Source organism: Typopeltis vanoorti, chromosome 22 (genome assembly GCF_054136105.1).
Source record: "Typopeltis vanoorti isolate ZY-2024b chromosome 22, IOZ_Tvanoo_1.0, whole genome shotgun sequence".
Taxonomy (NCBI): domain Eukaryota; kingdom Metazoa; phylum Arthropoda; class Arachnida; order Uropygi; family Thelyphonidae; genus Typopeltis; species Typopeltis vanoorti.
In genome coordinates, this window is record NC_143570.1 from 94,460,022 (window position 1) to 94,484,947 (window position 24,926).

Here is a 24,926-nt window from a genome sequence, read left to right on the forward strand (position 1 = left end):
AAGAGCTTTCATCCCTCCCCCATACCTGCAGTAATACTGAGATATCCAAACATGATCTGATTTCTCTTCTTGGACTGACCTGACTTGCACATCCAATCTTTCCTGGCACAGCCATATTTCAAATATAGCTTCTACAACTGGCAAAAATCTAGGTGTACTTTTTTGCAGAAGACACTACTTCACATCTGCTAACTCTATACAAAGACCAAATCTGCCCAGCCATGAAATACTGCTCCCATATTTGGAGTGGTACACCAAAATGCTCTAAGATTTCTCGATTCTATCCAGAAGAGAGTAGTCCAGCTAATTGATGATCCCTCTCTCACATACTCACTTTAATCCCTCACAGATGTTCAGTTTCTGAATCTTCTACAGATAATTTCTTGGACAGTGCTCTGCTGAACTGGCCACTATTATTCCTCCACTCTCCTCCAAAATCTTTAAAACAAGAGCCACTTCTAACCAACACCCTTTTACAGTCCAACTTAAAACTCACTGAACCAACTTCACTGCCTCCTCTTTTATTCTATCTACTTCTGTTCTTTAAAACTTCTGTCCAGTCTCCCTTACTCTGCCTTCCCCAAAAATTACAATCCTCAGCTTTTCAACCAAAATTGTGAACAGACTCTTCCTTTCTTCTATTCCATTTGTGGATTATATATATATATATATATATATATATATATATATATATACATACATACATACATACACACACACACACACACACACACACACACATATATACTCTATAATATAAAATGATAAGCTTTTTTTTGTAACGTTTTTGTGTCACGTTTTTTGTTAAGTTATTTGAAACGTTTTGAAACTCAAGGGCTACCCTGAATGTAGAGTCTTCAAAATTCGAGTCATCAGAATTCAAGGAGAACCGGCCTACCAGTCCGGAACTCAAGGGGTTGGGTGTCATAGGCGCCAGGGGGTGAACCCCCCAGTATATAAATAAAAAAAGAAGAATTATGGTAACACCACATCAGTATAATTTGTACTACTGAGACAAAGAAGACAAACATGAGTTCTAAATAATGACTATAATATGTTATATGCAGAAATGATCAAGGAAAGCAAGACTTAAGGATTCATTCCTCCTTTGCCTGATCACTACTTTAAATCTGAAAATAAAGTACAGCAAGAAATTTCAAAATGGGAGAATGGACCAATGATACTTATCTCTGTCTGTTGTTTCATACATTGTTCTAACAAGGAAGGAGTGGAATGTTTTGATTGTTAGATAGGACAGCTAACATAAAGGAAAACTTAGTTCTTGTTTTTTCTCATGAAACTTTTATAGTTTCTGTATTCGGTTTTGAAATGATGTTGAATTTAATATCCACTCAATTTATATTAGTTCTTGTTGAAAACTTAAACAGCAAAGTACGAAATGAATCACAAACAATGAAATGTTTTGAGAAAGTCTTGAGAAAACACCAAAGGTTGCTAAATTTCTGTTCAGGACATGGGACAGCCAGACAAAAACCATGTTGCAACCTAAAAATGTAAATAAATTATTATTAGCACTAGACCTCCATGAGTCAAAACACTCATCACAGGAGGTACATACTGTTACACACAAATCCCATCAAGCCATGCTTCAAACTCATTCAATGCATCTGCATTCACTACAATGTCAGGCAATGAATCCCAAGTACTCTCCATGCAAAGAACCTGCTCCTTTAGCCCCTACACACCCTCCTTATACAGTTTACAGGGATGTTCCCTTGGTCTACTCCATTCTATGAAAAATTTATTCCACATTAATCTGATAAAAATCCTTCACCAACTTAAATGTCTCATTCATATCCTCCCTCTCTTCCTATTCACAAAGCTTTGCAAACTGTATTCCCTCAATTTCTCTTTTTTTCCCTCAAAGATATCTTTCCACATTTCAAGCCTTTGATGGCTTTTTCTACTTCAAGTATGGATATGTATTCCTGACTGCATGCCTGGTCAGTGTTTTTTACCACTGTGCTGCCATCACTGCTTGTTTCATTTAGCAGTTTTTCAAAGTATTTACTCCATACTTCAAGAATATCTTTTTCTCCCATTTTCATGTCACCTTTATCATCTCTAACTCCTTTTACAGCACTCTTTCCTCCATTCCTAAGCTTCTTCAACAACCTCCAGAATATTTTGCCACCTTCTTGATATTTATTTTCTATATTCTTGCCAAAGTCCTCCCATGACTTTTGTTTAGCTGTTTAGAGCACAAGCTGACTTATATGACAGGACTTGTGATATGCTTTCTTCTTTAACTTCCTGTGTCCACCAGGGAGTTCTGATTTTTTATCCTTGCAGACAACCTCACCACATGTCTCTCTGGCAGAATTAATCAATGTTTTCTTCAGAGTTTGCCACTGAATCTCCAAGGTTTGATTCCTGTTCTCAAACTCTTTCATTTTTTCTTCAATAATCTTTGTGTATTTTAGTCTACAGTTCACATCTGAGAGCTACTCAACTTTTATTTACTTTAAAACTTTCTTACATGTTATTCTTTTCAATATGAAATTCAACTTCATCCTGCTCAAGACTATATATTGATCACTTCCAATTTCAAATCTTCTGTACAGTCTGGTGTCCTGCACCAGGGAGAAAACATCACTATCAACAATAACATAGTCAATGAGACTTTTCTTATTCCTAGCCTCTTCTCTCGATGTGAATTTGTGCACATTTTTATGTTGGAACATGGTGTTAGTAATAACCAGTCCATGTCCTGAGCAGAAATCCAACAGGTATTTGCCATTGTTATTAGCTTTGCTCTTTTCTCCAAATTTTCCCAAAATATTTTTGTATGCCTGACAATCACTTCCTACTCTGCTATTTAGATCCCCAACAAGGACCAACTTTTTCTTTTTCATCGTGGCAGTTGCTTTTTCTAAAGCATCAAAAAATTCCTCCACTTCTACCTTAGTAGAACCTTCTGTGGAACCATAGGCACAAATAAGTCTCACTGTCCAATTCCCCATTCTGATATTGGCCCACATCACTCTACTTGAGACTGCTTGCCATTCAAGAAGATAAGCCTCATATTTAGTGTTGAATACTATGGCTACTCCTTTTCCTTGATTGTCATTTCCTGAATATAACATTTTGTATTTATTGCTCAGAAAGATCTCACCAATTTTTGTCTGTTTTGTTTCAGTCACCCCTATTATGTCGATGTGGTACTTTTCTAATTCCTCAGCTAGCTCCATTTCTTTGCCATTCAGGCTTATTATGTTGATAGTACCTCTCTTTAACTCTGGTGATGTTGAGTTGGGGTTTGTTTTCAGATTTGTTCCAGTAGCTGACTTTTCGCTGTTGAATTTTATGGTATATACCAGGTCCCTTGCAGCTGCAAATTGTCCTACTTTGGCCAAACAGGCAGAACAACAAATATCAGGATTTCAGAACACCAAGACTACATCTGGTTTCACCAGTACAGCTGCTCTGGGCTGGCAGACCATGCCTTAGATACCCACCATAAAATTTGTTGGAAGAAAACAAAAATAATTCATAGCAGCAAGTTTAAATACGAAAGATTATTCAAAGAATCTTCAGCAGCTCTAAAAAACGTTCCTAACCTCAACAAATTTGGGTGCATGAAACTGCCCCAAATTTGGGAGACTTTCATTATGAGAACTTCAGCCCAACTGCCAAGACTACCAAATTAGCCTGCAAGAGGGCACGATTAGGACTTTAGGAATAATATTAGTTTCTTGCTTTCTTCCTCATTTGCTTTGTGTTAGTTCCTGAGTGCACATACCATATCTTTATGTTCCTGAAGATGGCAATGTGACGTTGCCGAAATATAGAAGTTATTCATTAAAGTTACCTTTAATTAATATACTTTATATGCTTTGTTAATTCCATAAACTAATTACCAGTTATGCTGAAGATCATAATTTCAGAATGATGACTTTGAAAGTTATACCCACTTCTTGTCTTACAAGTCTCAAATCAACAACAATAGTTATGTGTATTAACAAATTTTTCTACATATTTGTTTTAAAAAATAAATGAAGTTACACATTTTATCACTTGGTGAAATGTCTTCAATTTACACAAAGCTGGAATATAAAAGTTCAACGCTTGTTGCTAACATAATCAACTATTTAATTCTCACACTTTGTGTGTCATTTTTATGTGGAGATGAAAAGGCTTACCTAAATTTTGTGGAACATGCGTTCCTACATAAGTCAGACAACAGCTAGCATTAAAACATGGTACTTTTTCATTTCCAGACTGACATTTGGTATCATTGATGTTTACACGTCGTGTATCAAATTCCAGAACAAGCTTGATTCTTACCACAGGATGTGATCTTAGTATATAAAAAAAAAAAAAAGATATTCAGATTTAATCGATTCAGCAGTTATTAAATTAACATCACGTATTAATAAAAAATAAAGGCAAGTAAAATGCAATTAAAAACTAGTATTATTATTAGTACACATGCATATCCATTTAATCGACTCAGTTTGAGTGGCCCATACTCAAATTTTCAGTGCATATCACATTTCTTAAACTCATATTGACAAAGCAGTGGTGACTAGTTCTGGTAGTCATTTTCAGATAAACCCTTGTTCTTAGATCATGATTATGAGTGAATAAGGATCAGCTGGACAGAACCAGTCATATGAAGACTTCTATGTGGAAAAGATATGTGGAAAAGGCTGATGATTATGAAAAGATGAGGAGACAACATGGAGCTATATCATGGAATGAGGAGTTAAGTGATAATGAAGGAGATAAATGCTACTGGACACTGGCCAAGAGAGATTTAACAGCTTCAGTGTATGAATGTTTTCAAATGACAAGATAGAAAGGTGTGGATAAATGAGAGAACTGGATAAATGAAAGAATAATTTAAGCATGAAATCTATGAGGAAATGTGGAAGCAGCACAAGATGGATAATGATAATTTTCAGTTGCATGAAGAGCAGAACAAGAAGGAGACTCAATTGGTAAGGACAGAAATACTAAATTACGAGTAGAAATTAGCAATAAGGAAAAGAAAAATCCTAGTTTTTTTTTTTTTTTTTTTTTTTCAATACATGGCGAGTAGTAGGAAGAATGATTATGGTAAAGATCATGTTAATGGATGAAAATGGTACATGTGGCATGATGAGAAGCTCCAGTGCAGAGTTAGGTAAGCTTTATGTTGCTAAAGCAATAAGGGCTTCATGACTTATTACTGTGTATCTTAAGGGAATGTTCCAGGGAGTTAGCATGGCAAATCTGTCTAACAAGATAGCTGTAGAATGATGAGAAGTCAAGAAGATTTTGCAGCCTTACAAGGAGGACTTGAACAGATTAAATGGTCATGTTCAAATTCTGAAAGAGACAGAGGAGATGAGAGAGATTTAGGAGTTGTGGTCAACAAGGTCCTGAAGTTTAGAACTCACATTGCACAAGTTGCGAAGTCATCAACATTGGATTATGGCAGTTATGCAAAGAACCTTGAAATGCAAAAATAAACAAGTTATCATTCTGTTGTTAAAGTCTTGATCGGGCATCATATGGATTATTATGTGCAGAGTGGGTCACATAGTTTTCATCATGATGAAAATATATAGTGTGTGTTAGGGGCCAGAGAGAGTTAACTAAGATGGCAACTGATCTCTGGAATATGAAGACAGATTGAGGTAATGCAATTTGCAAAACTTTGTGAATAGGAGGAAGAAACAGGATATGATTGAGACATAATTTGATCAGGGGTTTTTAGCAGGTTAATGTGCAAGAAAGTTTTCATAGAAAGGGGGACAGAACAAATGGGCATCCCTGGAAATTATTATTACGTGACACCTCCAAGGAGTCCAAAGACTCTTCGAGGGAGGACACCTACTCTACAGCTTTCTGTCTCAACTACAATGAACCACCATCTACACCGATGCCAAACACCACCACCACCACTAGTATTTTCGCAGAAAATCACAAACATCCATGCCCACGGCAGGATTCAAACCCGCAGCCTCTTGACTGGAGAGCGGACATGCTAATCACTTGGCCGGCCAGCCAAGTTATATATGGAATTTATGAGAAAGGGAGTGAGGAACAGATTCTTTGCATGGAGGGTGGTTGGTAAGTGTAGTGAATATGGACACATTAAATAAGAGGATGATCTGAAAAGTTCTCAGCCTAACAATAAAAAAACGAATTTATAATTTCAAAATTATTTTTATTTTTCAACATAATCTCCCTTAAGACTAATACATTTACTCCAGCGATGCTCCAGCACCATTATCCCATCCCTGTAGTGGTTCTCAGTAAGATCTGCAAAATACCCCTCTACAGCTGCAATCGCCTCTTGATTCGAAGAAAAACGCTGACCAGCGAGGAAGAGTTTTAGTTTTGGGAAGAGACAGAAGTCAGAGGTAGCCAAATCTGGGGAATTGGGTTGATGTTCCAACAATTCCTAGTGCAGATCATTTAATTTTCCCATTGCCAAAATACCTTTGTGGACAAGTGCATTGCCCTGATGAAAGATGATTTTTTCCTTCTGCAAACCGGGTCTTTTCTAACGAATTTTTTCATCTAGTCAGTTTAAAAGATCGGAATAATATTCCCGTTATTGTTTTACCATTTTCAAGATAATTAATAAACAAAATGCCTTTAGAATCCCAAAACACCAATGTCATGACCTTTCCTGCTGATGGAACCAACTGTCTTCTTTGGCACTCAACAACTGGCTTCTCTCCACTGTTTTGGATTGTGGTGTGTAATGGTGAATCCAAGTCTCATTCATAGTAATAAATCAATGCATAAAATCAGTTTTATTCATGTTAAAATGCTCCAAGCACTGTTTAGAGATTTTCATGAGAGTGCATTTTTGATCTGGTGTGAGCAAGTGCGGCACCCACCTTGCGCAAAGCTTTATCATTTGCAATTCTTCATGCTAAATATATTATTATTATTATTCAGGCCTCCAAGGAGTCAAAAGACTCATCGAGGGAGGTCCTTCCTAAGACAAAGTCTGTCAAGACTCATCGAGGAGAGGTACCCCCCTGAGAAACACAAAGTCTATCATACCACTCTTTAAACTCACTGACCGTTTTTGCTCCCACCACTCCATCAGGCAATGCATTCCATGGCTCAACCACCCTCCACACAAAGAAACCACTCCTTACCCTCTTCAAGCGAAAGAACTCCCCAGTGTCAACCCTGTAACCACCTCTCAACAGTTTAAAAGTCTCAATCATATCACCTCTCCTTCTATCCACCAAACTCTGCAGTCCACATTCTCTCAGCCGATCCTCATAACTATCTTTGTACAGTCCTGAAACCATCTTTGTCATCCGTCTTTGTATCCTTTCCACAGTTAATTTATCCCCTTCAAATCCTGGGGACCAAATCTGAGAACAATAGTCCAAGTGTAGTCTGATCAGAGACTTATACAACGGAATGATAACCCTCTTATCTCTGCAGGTCAGTGTCCTTCTCATAATAGCAGCAATCCTCTGTGTTACCTACACCACCTTTGCAATATGTCCCCTAAACTTCAGGTTTCTATCAATCATCAACCCCAGATCTCTCGTCTCCCCTACTTCCTCCAGTATAACTCCTCCCATAGAGTATGCAGCATCCCATCTATGTTTCCCAAACCTCAAGACCTTACATTTTGCTGCATTAAACTGATACCCCCATCATTTGCCCATCTATCTGGCTTATTTAAATCCTCTTGCAGGGCTACCACATCTGCACTATTACTAATAATCCTTCCCAGCTTCGCATCATCCGCAAACAACTGAATATCCCCCTGCAATCCACTGGCTATGTCATTGATATAAAGGTTAAACAATATAGGTCCTAGTACTGAGCCCTCTGGGACCCCACTTGTGACCCTCTGCCTCCTGGAAACTACTCCACCATACACAACTCTCTGATACCTATCAGACAGCCAATCCTGAATCCAGTTGACCAATCTGACATCCAGACCCATGTGCTGCAACTTAAATATCAGCTTATCAATATCCTACACATTATTTTGAATTGCCTATAGTCTCATCAATTTCACGCACTTTGACTCACAGGTCATCCCAATACCATATTGTGTGCTCGATCAATGATTTTTGGAGTTGTTACACTTTTTTGGACATCCTTCAAGTGGATCATTTTCAAGGCTGGTACAGCCACGTTTAAACCTGGCAGCCCATTTCTTAATTATCAAAAATGAAAGAGAAGAGTGCCCATAAACTTTTATGAACTTTGAATGAATTTCTTTTGTCATTAAACCTTCTTTTACAAAGAATTTTATAACCGCACGATACTCAATTTTATCCATTTCAAGTAATACAGATAACACTTTTGCTTCAGACAGTTGTATAAAATAAACTACTTGATAGAATGACTTTCAATTTCATATGGATGCTTATGACAGATGTACCAAGTTGGAAAAAAAAAATCTTGCTGATAGTGTTGTCATCTATGGTTGAGGCCAAGAACTTTTCAGACCACCCTCATAAGTTTAAAGCACAGTTTGATGGGTTTTTTGTGCGACTATGTATCTCCCTCAATGAGTCTCAACTATATGGAGGAGTGTGTTAATAGTAATAAAAAAGCCTGAACAGAAGCAATGCCAGTTATTTTGCACATTCTCATATACACAGCTAGATGTGACAACTGATCCCATGGTTACTTTCATGTTAAGATTTCACAATTTTTCAGTCAAGTCCCTAAGGAGTGGAAGGAGGGCAAGATTGTGCCACTTCATAAAGGAGGTGATCAAACTCAAGCATCAAACTATATGCCTATCTGTGTGTCAGGTGTTGTGGTTAAGCTGTTGGAGAAACTTGTGACATCTAGGATCCACAGCTGGGTTGACAACAATGATATCTTTGATGGACATCATGGATTTGCTAAAGGGAGGTCATGTTTTAGTAATCTATTTACTTATTACAATAAAGTGACTGCTTCCTTAGGCAGAGGAGAAGGATACACAGTAATATACTTAGATTTCACAAAGGCTTTTGATAGAATACCTCATGATAAATTGATAGTCAAACTAGAGTAGATGGGGTTGGATATTAGATTAGTGCATTGGATTGGAGACTGGCTATCTGATAGGTATCAACAAGTTGTGTATGGGGGAGCGATATCCAGGAAAAGGAAAGTCACTAGTAAAGTGCCTCAGGGGTCTGTTTAACTTGTATATTAATGATATTGGTGAAGATTTGGTTGGAGATATTCAGTTGTTTGCAGATGATGCAAAGCGAGACGAACCATGAAAAGTAGTGAAAATGTTGTGGCCTTACAAATTGAGTGATTGGGCATGGAAATGCGAGTTCAATGCTGCAAAATGTATGGTTTTAAAATTTGAAAAACAAAGATGTGATGCAGAATTTATGCTTTGTGAGGATATATTGTTGGAGGTGGAAGAAATAAGAGATCTGGAGGTGATAGTGGATAAGGATCTGAAATTTAGGGGACACATCGCCAAAATTGTGAAGACAACACAAAGGCTTCTGGGAATGATGTGGAGGACACTGATGTGTAGAAGCAGGGAGATTCTTGTTCTATTGTATAAGGCTTTGATTAGGCCACACATGGGCTATTGTGCCAAGATTTGGTCACCTGGTTTTCAGAAGGATGAAGAGTTGTTGGAAAGGGTCCAAAGGCGACTGACTAAGGTAGTTTCTGACCACTGGAATGTCGAGTATGAGGAGAGATTGAGAAGATGTAATTTGCAGAGTCTGGTGGACAGGAGGAAGAGGGGAGATATGATAGAGACCTACAAGTTGGTAAGGGGTTGTTATAGGATCAATGCTGGAGAAGTTCTACAGAAAAGAGTGGGAGATCAGGGGAGAACCAGAGGTCATCCCTGGAAACTGTATAAAGAGGGTGTGAGTAGGGGAGTGAGGGGCAGGTTTTTTTCGGGCAGAGTTGTAAATGATGGAATGCCTTGCCTGAGAGTATGGTGTCTGCAAGGAGTTTGAGTGTGTTCAAGGCACGGTATGATGAGCTGTGTGTGTGATAAAAGGACCTCCCAGATGAGTCTTTGACTCCATGAGATCTTGGGGTAATAATAATAGTAATTTCTTTGCACTTTTATTTCACCTATATTGGTCCTTATATAATCCTTAAAGGTTGTGCCACTGCACTATCTTTACCTAAATGATACAATCATACATTTATTAAAAATGTCATGCAAGTATTAAAAACTTCCATGGAGTCAGACTCAACTTATTGCAAGAGGCCCTAACTTGCAGTGTATCTAACATAATGAACCAAAAACTTATGCCCCTGTATTCACACAGTGCACTGTATTTGACACTGATACACCACCTCACATTGGCATGAGTGAAGAGGACACACCACTGGCTATACTTTTTTTTTTGACACTGATACACCACCTCACATTGGCATGAGTGAAGAGGACACACCACTGGCTATACTTTTTTTTTTGACACTGCTCCATCATACACAAGTTGCTGGTATCATTCAGAGAGCCAATCATCTATGTAGCTTCTACACCAACTTACGTGGTAATCTATCAAATGCTTTTTCAAAGTCCAAGAATATCATTGTATATGATTCTCGCTTATCTAACACACTTGTTACCTTATCATAAAATGCAAGTAAATTGCTAAATTTGCCAAATTCATGCTGATCATCAAAGGATACCATGTTTATCAACCCAATCTTGTATTCTATTCCTATGAGGAGTTAGTGATCAAAAGAGTTTGTATTGGTAGTAAGCACAAATTATTTGGTTGAAGAAGAATGTTAAGAAAGATATCAGAAGGTTATCGAGGAGAGTGAAGGATAAGTGTCGTAGGAAATGTAGTCAGTGTGTTGCCCAGGTATAATAGTGATAAGTTGAGATGGCAAGTGAAGATTATGAATGGTATGCTAATGAAGTTGAGTGAAGAGAAAGGGGTTCAATTTTGTGAATATGTGTGAAGAATTTCAGGAATTGTATAAAAAAGATGGACTATTTTTAAATGGATTTGGTAAGAGTCACCTCGAGAAACTGTTTCTGCAAGAGAGAGTAATGACAGAAGTGAATGGAAGACCTGAAGAAGCAAGAAGTGATTTGGAAAAGCAGAAAAGTGGAGTAAGAGGGCTTGTGAATGGAGAAGTGGGTGGCATGAGTGAAGAGAATGACAGAGAAAGAACACATGGAAATGGGGAAAAAGTGGAATGACAGGGAGACACAGATGTGTTGATGATGGATACAGGAGTGGATGGCTGATAGTACAAGAAACGATCGAGATGGTAAAGGATGTGGAGGCATTATTTAAGTTAGGAGAGAGAGAGGAAGATAGTCAGTGATGATAGAGAGGAATGAAAGGGCAAGAGGGTATGGAGGAATCATATCTGAGAAGTGAGGCCAGTGAGATTTGTTACCGACCAAGAAGGGAGTTAGCATGTCTGTTTACAAATGCAAAAGTATTCAAAATAAGGGAAATGAAATAGAGTTCATTTGCCCAAACATTGTCAGAATAATTGAGACAATGTTGAACAAGGATGGTGTTATGACAAGAATAAAGATGCAGACATTTTTTTCATGAAGATAGGACAGAAAGGGTGGAGGAGTACTGTTGATATAGTGGAGAACTTGTATCCATGTAAGGAGGAGATGCAAGGAGCAATTATTGGCAGTGATTTTTAAGCAGTATGGTGTGAGGTGGATAGAATGAAATATTTAATTGGGTGTTGCTATAGACATGCAGGGCAGCAAGAAGGAAATATATAAACAAACTGGTCTGGCTAATAAGAAAAGCATGATCATCATGATTTTAATTTTGGTAATATAGACTAGAATGAAGACAGAGCATCTGGGAGGTGGGTGGGGACTAAACTGAATCTTGAGATTTTGAGGGACAATTGTCTTATGCAGTACACGGCAGAGGGTACATGAGGATCAAGGGTTTTAGATGTAATTATCTCATCACAGGATGTTACTGTAAGGAGGTGAAAGTGACCATGAATTGATCACTTGGATAGTGAAAAGCCATATAAAAGCATATATGTGAGAAAGAGATGTGTGGAACTACAAAGTTGGTAATTATGACTAACTCAGGAGATGGCATGCAGCTACATCATGAAATTATGAATTCGACAGAAAGGAGATCAATGCTGCTTGTCCTTACCCAGAAACTATTTTTTTGGAAGGTATAATGTGTGAATGCATTCTGCAGGTCATGATATTAATAAAACAGACGTGAAATGGATGACCGAAGAGTAAATAATGAAATCTGAAGAAAAAAGAAATTGTGACGGCAGCAGAAGATAAATGGTAATAATCAGTTGCTTGAAGCATACAAAGAGCAAACAAAAAAGGTGACTTGCTTGATAAGGATAGCAAAAGTGCTATATGAGCAGCATTTAGCTTACGAGTCCAAAAGAAATTTTTTTCGATATGTGGCCAGTAGAAGAAAAAGATTATGAAAGGATGATACTGGTTAGCAACAATGGTAAAATGATAACCACTGAGGAGGATATAGTAGAGATGTTAAATGAGCAATTCATTGGAAGTATTTTATCCTTATGAAAGTAACAAAATGCAGAACTTGGGAGTAGTAGGAAGGAAAACAGTCACTGATGGAAAGTAAGCAGGAGGTATATAAAAAAAATTTGAATAGACTTCATGTTAATGAGGCTGTAGGACTTCAGCAAATATTCTAGAGGGTTAATAGCTTTAACTTACTTCTTTAACACTAGTCTTAAATTGGGCCAAGTTTATTCCAAATAGTGGAAAGAAGGCAAAACTGTTCCACTTCATAAAAGTGAGTGATAAAACTAAAGAATTATAGGACACATGGCTTGTCTTGAGTTGAGGTCAGTGTGTTTGAGAGACTGGTGAGGACTAACATTCGGAATGGGTTGACATCAGCAGCATTCTCTTTGTCTTCTTATTATTCCTTCCCGTCTTTTACTTTGCAGTGTTGAAGCTTTTCTATTCATTTAACCACTACTGTATTGAGGATATGGTTAGCTCTATACCACCCGGTGGGTCCTATGTCTGTAGATGCTTGTGTTCATGGGGGCCGGTTTGCCTGTTCTGGGGGGGGGGGGACCCGACTTTCTGGGTGAAAAAAACCTCCTACCTCCTTATGAGACCAGCTAACTCATGTTTAGTTGAAAGAGACCAGATAAAGGTTTCTCATAACATAAAAATATACATGTGCAAGAGGACAAAATCAATAATAGACTATTTTATAGAAAATGAAAAAGCAGCAAACCTCTTCCTAGACATTAAAGTCAAAAGAGGGTTAGAAATCGACACATATCACTATTTAGTGCAGGCAAAACTAAGGTTTCCACCAAACTTGTTACAAAAAATACAAAAAAATAACCAAACTAGAGAAACAAAATCTAATTATAAAGTAAGACTACTAAATGATTCAAGTAGAAGAAATTTATACCAACAGAGGATTAATAACCACTTAGAATGGAATAATGTAAAAGAAATTATTGCATCAGCAGCATATGAAAGTCTAGGAACACACAAAAAAATATCATAAAAATAAAAAAATTACATAAATTGAACAATGAAATAAAAACAATAATTGAAAATAAAAAGCTGGCTTTTAAAAGATGGTTAAGCAGCAAAAAAGAAGAACCTGAAATTGAATATAAAAAAAGACTAGCAATAGCCAAAACAGAAACCAGAAAGAGATGCAGAGAAAGCTGGGAAAAATTTATATCATATCTAGAAAATGACATATACATATTAAGATCCAATGCATATAAGATACTAAAACACATGAATGCAGATATAAAAGAAACTGCAAATATAAATTGTGAAATAGATGTAAAAGAATTATAAATCTTTGGACAGATAATACTGGCATCAAAAAAAATTACACCAGAAACTTGCAAAATACTTTAAATGATATAATAACAATGAAAGAATTAACCCCTTAATGCACCAATTAAAAATCAGAAAGTGGTCGTTTTTCCGCCAGTTTCCTTTGGGCGAGGGTGATTTGTTGGATCATTATTTGAAAAATTCATCATTATTTGAAAAATGTAGAAATTGTTTTATGGCCTCGAAGTGTTTCCGCTTTCATCTTCTGAACTAAATAACCAGTCCTGATCGCTATCCACGATAGGGTAATAAATATAACGTAAAAATTGTCTAGTGTGTATATTCGGTTGTATTTATATGTGAAACCAAAATTGTTAATACGTGTGAAACGGTCACACGTATTAACAATTAAAAATCAGAAAGCGGTCGTTTTTCCGCCAATTTCCTTTGGGCGAGGGCGATTTGCTGGATCAAATTCATCATTATTTGAAAAATGTAGAAATTGTTTTATGGGGTGCACAGAAAAAATTCAGTTTCTTGGGTTAAAGGACAACCTAAATAAAATAAAAAATGGTAAACCAAGCAGGAGAAGATGGGATAACTCCGAACTGTATAAAGCTGTTGGAAAAAAAATTTCCAAGATTATTAAAATTTTTAAATAAAATATGTACAAATGGACAAATACCAATAGAATGGAATACAAATATAATAATATCCATATTTAAAAAAATGGATAAAACAAAACCTGCTAACTACAAAGTTATTAGTTTATTGAATACATGCTACAAAATATATAGTAGAATATGTCGTCATGTAATCGGCGGCAGCTGATTGGACGCCGTGGCTTCGAACTGCCTTTACAAACCTTAAACTTGTACTTAGCTTATACATTTTTATTCGTTAATATTACATGACTTTCTAATTTAATTCATACACAATTACTATCTTAATGAACTCATGGGCTATCTATACAGTGTTTGGAATTTATTCATCTGGTTGCTTACACTTTCTTAGGATATTATACAGTACACTTCCCATCTGGGGCAGAAGCATGTCCTTATCCCTTGCTTTTGCGGTAACTTATGTTGGGTGGGAAAAAGGGATAACTCATCACTGTTTCCGACAACAATATATTTGTCTCTAAAAATAGATCCGCAACGCCCTAAGAATTCTTGAGTAAAAAGCCAATGACATTAAAAAAGGGGCATTCCTAAACCAAAGCAGGCAAAATAGCCATAAAAATAATAGTATATTTTAATTTTGCATAGCTTTTGATAGGTTGGTAATTAAATTGGGAAAGATTGGACTAGATAGTAGATTAATACATAGACTGGAGACTGGCTATCTGATAAGTACCAGCAAATTGTGTATGGAGAAACAATATTCCAGAAGAGGAAAGTCACTGGTAGCGTGCCCTAGTATCTCAGGTTTTACCAAAATTTGTTTGGTGTTCACTGCATTTTGGAGACTGTAACACTTGCTCCAGCGCATAACCATGATTCTCGTTTGTATTGACACTTCGTGCTCTCCCCAAATTTACTTTGCACTGTGGCAGAACACTCTCAGTATGTTGGAACCACTCCATTAAGGCAATGATGGTGCTACTACTTGGGCAAGCTTATGGAAACAATGAACAAACTGCTCACAAACATATTGCAGGCTTGGATGATTTGCTCTATCAACTCCATATGAATGAAAATAATGTTCAACAATAAACTTCTTTATCTTTAAAAGGTACCTGTGGCATGATTATCAATAATAAATTACACAATAACCACAGTAATTAACTTGAATGAAATGAAAGCACAGATATTTAGTACTGAAAATAACAGTACATCAGAGAGTAGAAACAAGCAACTTAAAGGAACCGGATTACAAAGTACATACAGCGCTTAGTGGTTTACTGATTAAAAACTGTTGCCGCATGCTAGAAATTAGTATTAATAAATAATATTATTAAACACCTATTTTTGATGGTCACATAAGATAAGAATCTCCCAAACTTTTGGGGGAGAGAGAGACAATCGTTACGATTCAGATTTGGCCGATGTAAAAGGGCTTCACAACTTTCTTTGAAAGTTGACATTTTTCTTCCAATGTCAACACATTGCTACAGCTAAATGTAATGTGATAGACTCCACACATGCTCTTCTATTAATGTGCATGCAGACGAATGGTATATCTCATAACATGTATAGTCCAGATGTAGCCTAACCAGAGCCTTACACAATAGAACAAGCAGCTGCTTACTTCTATAAATCAGTGTCCTCAGCATCATTCCCAGAATTCGTTGTATTATCTTCACAATTTTGGAGGATAATTTAAAACTCATTTATAATAACACCTGATTAGATGATCAAATGCAAGACCCTCAATTCTCATGTGTTCTGTTACATACTGTATTAGGTACCTGCCCCTCAAAAACTCAAACTCTTGTTTTCTTTTCCTTTCTGTTTCTCTCTTATTATCTGAGTCTATATGGCCATAATTAAAATCACCCATAATGATCACAGTGTTCTCATTTCCTTGGTAATTTGATTATACATTTCATGGTCACTACCATCCATATTACCAGGTCTATAGCAACATCCGACTAAGTATTTCATTCTAATTACCTCTGTCTCACACCATAGTACCTCAAAACCACTCGCACTATTTTTCTCTTGCATCACTGCCTTGTGGACATAACTCTTTTCTATCATCGATAGGATTCCCCCACCTCCCTTTTTATCTTCATGAAAGACATCATACCCTGCCATCTCCATTCCTGTCAGGATGTCATCCTCATCCCACCATGTCTCATTTATTCTAACAATTCTTGGGTGAACAGACTCGATTTATACAATCATTTCATTTGCCTTGTTTCTTACACTTCTAGCATTTGTACACAAACATAAAAGCTCATTCCTGGATTTACAGGAAGTTTCACTGATACCACTTATTTGATGTGACTTATCCATTCTTAACTCCAGCCATTTCTTTTTCACCTTATTCATCTTAAAACCTTCTTCAAATCCAACTGTTTTCCCTTGTTCCCAGGTCATCCCCCTTTTTTTTTTTTCCCTACACATGCATTCACATCCTCATGGAACATCAACCTTTCTCATCAGCTATGTTTCCCTGATCATGAGCCTACCTGTTTCCCTGTCTGTCTTGCATACCTGTTCTCTCATTCTCTATACTCATGCCACTCACTTCTTCATTTATAACCTCCTCCTCAATCTTTCCCATCTTACTCTTCCATTCTTCTACATTGCTTCCCACATGATCAGATTCGTTCTCTGCACTCACTTATCTGTTTCCCATCATCAGTCTCTCTAAGTGACTCACACCAAAACCATTCAAATGCAGTCCATCACTCTTATACAGTTCACTTCATCCTTCAAACTCCACACCTTAGCAAACTGCACTCTTTTCTCCTCACACATTTCCACTAACATATCATTCATAATCGTTTGGAAGGATGGAGGATTAGGGAAATATTAGGGAGGATGAAATCAAGCATATGTCTGGCCACCCCCTGCGATAAAGGCACATGTGTGCAGTAATGATTATGCAATGCCAATTGGGATTTCATAGGTTTTTGATTTCAATGGGCTGGTAATGACATTACACAAAATGTAACTATGGATATAAAGGGATGTCGAAATGCATGTACATGAATGCAAGACATATCAGGAATAACAAGGAGTTTTTGGCATTAGTTAGCTCAACTTGGCCAAAAATTATAGGCAGAGGTGAGACCTGGTTAACTAAACGATATAGCTGCAGGGATAGAATTGTAAAGGGTATTGTACTTTCAGGAAGGATAGACAGAACAGGATAAAGGGTGGGTTATTGCTGATGATAGCTGAAGAATTACAACCAACAAAATTAGAAGTTAAACAGAATATTAGGTCTGAAGGAAATGGTTCATTTGAGGCTGTTTGGTGTGAGATAGTCAAATAGAACAAAATACGTTGTTAGGTGTTCCTGTAGGCCAGGGGGTCCACAGGAAGAAGTATTTGCCAAGTATAAGCAGATTAGCACAATGAGTGTAGGCTGAACAATTATTATGGGAGACTACCTATGAGGACATTGATTGGAGGGAGGAAAGAGGGTAGTGTGGCAAGATGGAAGTGGGATTGATACAGTTGCTAAGGGATAATTACAAGAAACATGTTACAGAAGAGGCAAGGCATTTGAGTGTGTTGTATCTCATAGTAGCATCAGAAGATATATCTATTACCAAGGTAGACACTCCGCCTTTAACTGGGGAGAGTGACAATGCGGTCTTGTTCTGAGAAGTTGCCAAACAAGTGAGATTCTTTGTCAAGAAAGGGTTTATGTTCATCTATAAGGCTGGTGATTATGACAAACTCAGGAGGCAACTTGGAGCAGTACCATAGCTTCAAGAGAAGCTACAAGAAAAGAATGTCAGTAGTGCATGGCAAGTTGTCATAAATTGCTTGAGAGCATCAGTATTAGATTGCATACCCAAGGTCAGGATGATAAACAAAGTTGGAATTAAATGGATGAGTAGAGATATAAAGCAAGAGTCACAAAGAAAAAAAGAAAACATTATGGAGGAAATATAAAGGGAAAAAAGTGATCAGAATACTAATGAGAAGTACAAAGTGCAATCAAAAAAAGTGATAGCATTGTAAGAAATGTCAAATCAGACTATGAGAGAGAATTAGCTAAACAGGTGAAAGTAAACCCAAAACAGTTCTTTCACTATATAGCAAGTAAGAGGGGGAAAATAACTATGGTAGGATGACTTTAAACAATGCTCATGATAGAAAGGTGACTGGATTAAAAGAAATAGTTGAGTTGCTAGTGATCATTTTGCAAAGACATATCATCCAGTTGAAGATGTTACAGTTGATATTATAAATGATGGTTGGGAAAGCATCTTGGGAAAATATGGTTTTGGAGAAAGAAATGAACAAGATGAAAAATGTTAGAATTTGCTGTGAATCACAAGATGATGATCTGTAACACAAGAATACAGCAAAAGGAGTATACAAAATGGACATAGTGATCAAATGATGGGAAAACCAAGAACATGATTGATATGAGCATAATTAAAAGAAGATGGATAACAGCTTCAGTGTTGAATTATTCAAGGAGCAGATAAAAATCCAGATCATAGCTTAGTGCTTGCAAACATCAAATTGAAATTAAAAAGAAAATATAAATCCCATCATCAGAAACAAAGATACACAGCAAAAATAAATGAAGCAGAAATAGGAAGAAAGTGCAGAACAACGTTAGAGGAAAAATAAAAAGTATGGAAAAGGAAAAAAATTTGAATCTAAGAGTGAGTAATGTAGGCTACAGAAAACAGAGTTGAAGAAACAGTACCAGAAGAAGAGATGATCTAATCAGAAAATTAGAATCTAATCAGGAAATTAGAAGATCTAATTTCCTGTCTAATCCACTTCTTCTTGAAGTGGATTAGACAGGAAACAGTGAAGTTAGTACAGGAGAAGAGAATGTTGAGGATAAGAAGGGATGCATCAGAAAAAATAGAGGAGCAATATAGAAGAATGTATAATGAGGTGAAAAGTAGTCAAAATGGATAAGATGAAATGGTTAGAAACTCAATGGAATAATATTATTATTACTACACAAGACCCCATGGAGTCAAAGACTCATCTGGGAGGTCCTTTTATCATATACACACAGCTCATCATACCATGCTTTAAACACACTCAAATTTTCTGCAGACACCACACTCTGCATGAAAAAAACCTGCTTCTCACTCCCCCTACTCACACCCTCTTTATACAGTTTCCAGGGATGACCACTGGTTCTCCCCTGATCCCCTACTGTTTTCTATAGAACCTCTCCAACAATGATCCTATAACAACCCCTTACTAACTTGTAGGTCTCTATCATATCTCCCTTCTTCCTCCTATCCACCAGACTCTGCAAATTGCATCTTCTCAATCTTTCCACATATTCGACATTCCAGAGGATAGAAACTACCTAAGTCACCTCTGGACTCTTTCCAACATCTCTTCGTCATTCTGAAAACCAGGTGACCAAATCTGGGCACAGTAGTCTATGTGTGGCCTAATCAAAGCCTTATACAATGGAACAAGAATCTCCCTACTTCTACAAGTCAGTGTCCTCTGCATCTTTCCCAGAAGCCTTTGTGTTGTCTTTACAATTTTGGCTATGTGTCCCCTAAATTTCAGATCTTTATCCACTATCACCCCCAGATCTCTTATTCCACATCCAACAATGTATCCTCACCAAGCATGAATTCTGCATCCCATCTTTGTTTCTCAAATTTTAAAACCTTACATTTTGCAACGTTGAACTCGCATCCCCATTCCCAATCACTAACTTAACAGAAGGTGGCAACCAAAACAGATCACAATTAAAAATGAAAAACGCCAAGTATTGATGAATAAAGATAAAATTGTACAGCAGTGGACAAGATACTGTAGTGGCTATATGATGAAAAACTAGATTTAGATGGAGTTGGGAAACTGCAGAAGATATCACCACCAGGTAATGAGTATGACATGGATATTTTAAGAGGAGAGATAGAAAAAGCAATAGGATGGCTTAAACACAACAATAGCCCTGGTAATGATAACATCATAAAAATTAAAGTTGCCAAGAAATTATATTCTTGATTTAATCCTTTATCCAAGTGTAAGCAAAAAAGGTTTGTGCCCATATAAAGATGCTAATAACTTCACATCACTTGCCTTAGTATCCCATAATGCAAAGCACATATCCTTACAGCCATGTATAACACTATGCATTATGGGAAGGATCACTACCCAGACTGGTTTCAACCTTTATTGAGGTCTCATCAGTGGGAGCCAGCCCAGGGGTGATACCTAGGTTGAAGTAATGCAGAAGTCAGCTTTGTTTGCTCAGACTTGGATAAAGGATTAAATCAAGAATATAATTTCTTGGCATCTTTAATTAATAGTATAACCAAGTGGAAAACTTCTAACAATAATATCACTGGAAAATGATTAAATATGGTGGCAACATTATGATTACAGAAATGCACCAGCTATGTAATATGGTATGGAAGAAAGGGAGCGAGTGAAATCCATATTAGTGACATTATACAAGAAAGGAAACAAGCTAGAATGTAAAATTATAAGACAATTGCTTTGACAAAGCGCCTTGGTAAGGTGATGATATTAACAGAAAGATTGAGAACACAATTGGAAGCATACCTTGCACACAAGCAACCAGGATTCAGTAAAGATCATCATCATTTATTTATAATTAACAATTATAAATAAGGAAACAAATCAAAACAAATGAGTCTGTGTACACTGAGATTAGACTTGGAGGTTCTCATGATGTGAAGGAAAGCCAGGCTTCTCTGTTGTATGCTAATTGACGAATCTCTAATGCAGAGAGTTGGGAAGAAACAGGGGGAATGTTGCTGATGTATTTCCAATATTGAGTTCAAGGGTCTGCCTCTTTTTCCATCTCTAGGGAGTGTCTGAGCTGGTGGCCAAGCTATTTTATTTGGTTGCTTTGAACAGTGCTAACTAGATGATCTTGCTGGATTTCGACTAATATAGTAGAGTTGGGAATGTGGTCTTGCCAGGAGTAGTCCAGGACATTTCTTAAACAAGTAGTTCCAAAGCTGTTTATAATATTGGTTGCTGCTTTTGTTGAGATATTCCAGGTCTGGAGTCATACCGAAAGATAGACTGGCTGGTGCACTTATAAAGATAAATCTTTGTCTCCTTTGAGATGAGGCTCGACTTCGATACTTCTTCAAGACTTCTCTATGAAACTGGAGTGCTTCTTGTTTTCTTGTCTTAATGTCAGTTAAGTAGTCTGAAATGTGTGATCCTAGGTATGCAAAGTCCTCTACTTTGTCAAGGTAATCATTTTGATTTATATAGATGTGCCCATCTATCTGATTTTTTAATATCATTATTTTTTGAGTTTAGTCCAAATATTTCTGCAGTTCTCCTAAGGCTGTTGAAGTGGTTTTGGGCATCTACGATGTTGAAGTCAATTAGGACTATGTCATCTGCAAAGCTCAGGTCTGCAAGGTGCATCTGATTATATGGGTCTTGGATGAGAATACCAGATTTAACTTTGATCAATTTAAAAAGATAGTCAATCACTATAATGAATAGATATGGGGCCAGAATATCTCCCAAGTCTGTGGTGATGGGAAAACTATCTGCTTTATCTCCATTAACTAGTATGGTAGCTTGACCTTGGTAGGATGCCTCAATTGCCCTGATAATTTTTAGGGGAATGCTATAAAGTTTGAGTGTTTCCCAGAGTCGTTCCCTATCAAACGAAGTCAATAAAATCCAAAACTTACCCTTTAAACCCTCTATTAGTCCTTCTGATACATTAAATATGTTCTAGAGTACCACGTTTTTTGAGAACTCTTGGTTTGTACAAAGTAATGAAGTTATATGCAGTTCAATTCTATTTAATATCATTCTATTGTAAATTTTTAGTGGTGTGGATAAGAGTGCGATTCCTCTGTAGTTTTCAGGTCTGTTGAGGTTTCCCTGTTTTGGAATTGGTATTATCAGACCCTCTTTCCACTGTTCAGTAACTTTCCCACAGAAAAGTGCTAGGTTACATATATGTAAGAGTTGTTCTTTGACATCTGTAGAGCAGTGCTTTAAAGCCTCAAATGTGTTATACCATCTACTCCTGGTGTAGTTCCTGCTTTTTGTTGTTGAAGGGCCATTGGGAACGCCTGCATGGTGAAATTATCACCGTTGATTTGGATGGGGGGGGGAACTGACATACAGACACACCAGGGAGTAGAATATGGTGGATTGGAATCTAGGAGAATTAGTAGAGTACCTCAGGGTTAGGTATTATGCTAATACTCTAATTTGTATATCAGTGACATAGAGAAAGATTAAGAGGGATATTCAGTTGTTTACTGATGATGCAAAACTGAGCAGAGGACTGTAGGATGATTTAAATAAATTGGCATTGTGAGCAAAGGATAATGATTATCAATTTAATGTTGCAAAATGTGAGATTATGCACTTCAGATTGAAAAGGTTGCATATGGTGTATCATATTGTGTTGGTACTGGACTGTAAGATATTGATGAGGTTAGGTTAATAATAATAATGGACAAATGGTTGAAGTTCAGAAGACATATTGCAAAAGTTATAGTATGTCCTCAAAATAGCTCAAAGGATTGCTTGGATGTTGAAAAACATGCTAACAAGCAAAGATAGAATAGAGAATTTATCCTCTTTATAAGGCTATGATTCAGCCACATCTTACTATTGCACATAGATTGTCACCTGGGTATCTTATGGACCAGGAGGTGGTAGAGAAGATTCAGTGACAAGTGACCAAAATGGTGACAGGTCTGTGGAACACTCCCTATGAAGATAGGGTGAAGGTCTGTGGGTTAAGATAAGTACGAACCAGTATGGTTAGTGGGGGGGGGGGGGTGCAGACCATATTTTTTTGTATGGAGAGTAGTGAATGAGTGGAACAAATTACCAGAATTGGTTGAGTTTCCTGATAGAAAATGGATTCAAGAAGATGTATAATAGGATTTGTGTGTATAATGGTTAATTTGAGTCTCCCGACTCCATGGAGATGCAGTAAAATAATAAGTTATTTTCACTGGTATTGCTCCACCACACTGCTTATCAATAGGCATGTATGGAGGAGTGGCATCCCAAAAGAGGAAGGTTACTATTGAAATACCACAGGGTCCATTACTGTTTAACTTGTTTATGATACTGGACCAGGTTTAACTGGAGCTATGCAAATATTAGCCAATAATGCAAAGTTGTGATGAACTACGAAGAGCAGAAAAAGGTGTAGCCTCTTGCAGGAGAATTTCAATAGACTATGAGTTAGCATCAGAAATGAGTGGAGCTATAAGTTTAATATCACAAACTGCAAGTTCTTGAAATTTGGTAAGCAAGAGTGAAATGCAGAATATACAATTAACAAGAAAATTTTTGAAGTAGGTGGAAGAAATGGGAGTTCTAGGGGTGATGTCAAGAGAGCCGAAGTTTAGGGGATCACGTTACTAATACTATAATAACATTACAAAGATTATGGCAATGAGGAAGAGGACCTTGAAATGCAGAGACAAAGAAGTTATCCCTTCTACAAGGCCTTTATAAGGCTGTATATGGACTACTATGTGCAGATCTTGTCCCTTAGTCTTCAAGGAGATGAGGATATTATCATTACTATTATTATGATTCAGGACCTCCATGGAGTCACAATACTCATTGTGAGAGACCTGCCCTAGAAAACACAAAGTTTGTCAAACCACCTCTTGAACCCCTTGACTGTTTTGTGCTTTCACCACTATCAGGTAAAGAAACAACTCCTTATGATCTTGCTCATGACTTACTTTCAGAACATCCAGGGATGGCCCTTTGTCCTTGTTCCTTCCTCCTGTTCCACCAAATGAAAGTACTTCATTTGGTGTCAACCCTGTAACAACCTCTCAACAGTTTAAATCTCTATCTATCACCTCACATATCTACCAAACTTAGCAGTAAACATTCCTTCAGCCTATTGTCATGACATTGTACAGACCTGATACCATCTTTGTTATCTCTGCACTCTTCTCAGGGTAAATTTAACCCCTTCAGTGGTATGATCAGGACTTTATACAATGGAATGACAACTCTCATCTCTACAGGTCAGCATCCTTCTCAGTAATGAAGCAATCTTCTAGGTTACATTCACCACCTTTGCAACATATTCCCTCGATTTCAGGTTGCAATCAATCATATCTCTCAGGTTCCTGCCCCTTACCTCCCCAACCATGTCCAGTACAGTTCCTCCACCAGAGTATGCAGCCTCTAACCAATGATTCCCAAACTTCAAGACTGCATTTAGCTGAAGTAAGCTGACATCCCCATTCTCAATTGCCCATCTGTCCAGTTTATTCAAAGCCTCTTAAAAGGCTACAACATCTGCACTATTACTAATAATCCTTCCCAGCTTCACATCATCATCTGCTAATAACTGAATATCCCTTGCAATCCACTGACAACATTATTGATATAAAGGTTAAACAATACAGGTCACAGCACTAATCCCTGTGAGATACCACTTGTAACTGTGCTTCTTGATTCTGCTCCCACATACACAACTCTCTGATACCTATCAGACAACCAATCCTGAATCCAGTTGACTAACCTGACATTTAAAACCCATGTTCTGC

General features: G+C 37.2%; 1 protein-coding gene across 1 annotated transcript in view; it reads right to left on the reverse strand.

Moving 5' to 3' along the window:
* Nucleotides 1-24,926, reverse strand: part of LOC150094573 (integrin alpha-9-like) — a 670,422-nt gene that overhangs the window by 304,836 nt on the left and 340,660 nt on the right. The window contains exon 15 of the mRNA XM_090411817.1: nt 4,164-4,321. Coding sequence (XP_090267943.1) covers nt 4,164-4,321 — 158 coding nt within the window. The remainder of the gene's footprint in view (nt 1-4,163; nt 4,322-24,926) is intronic.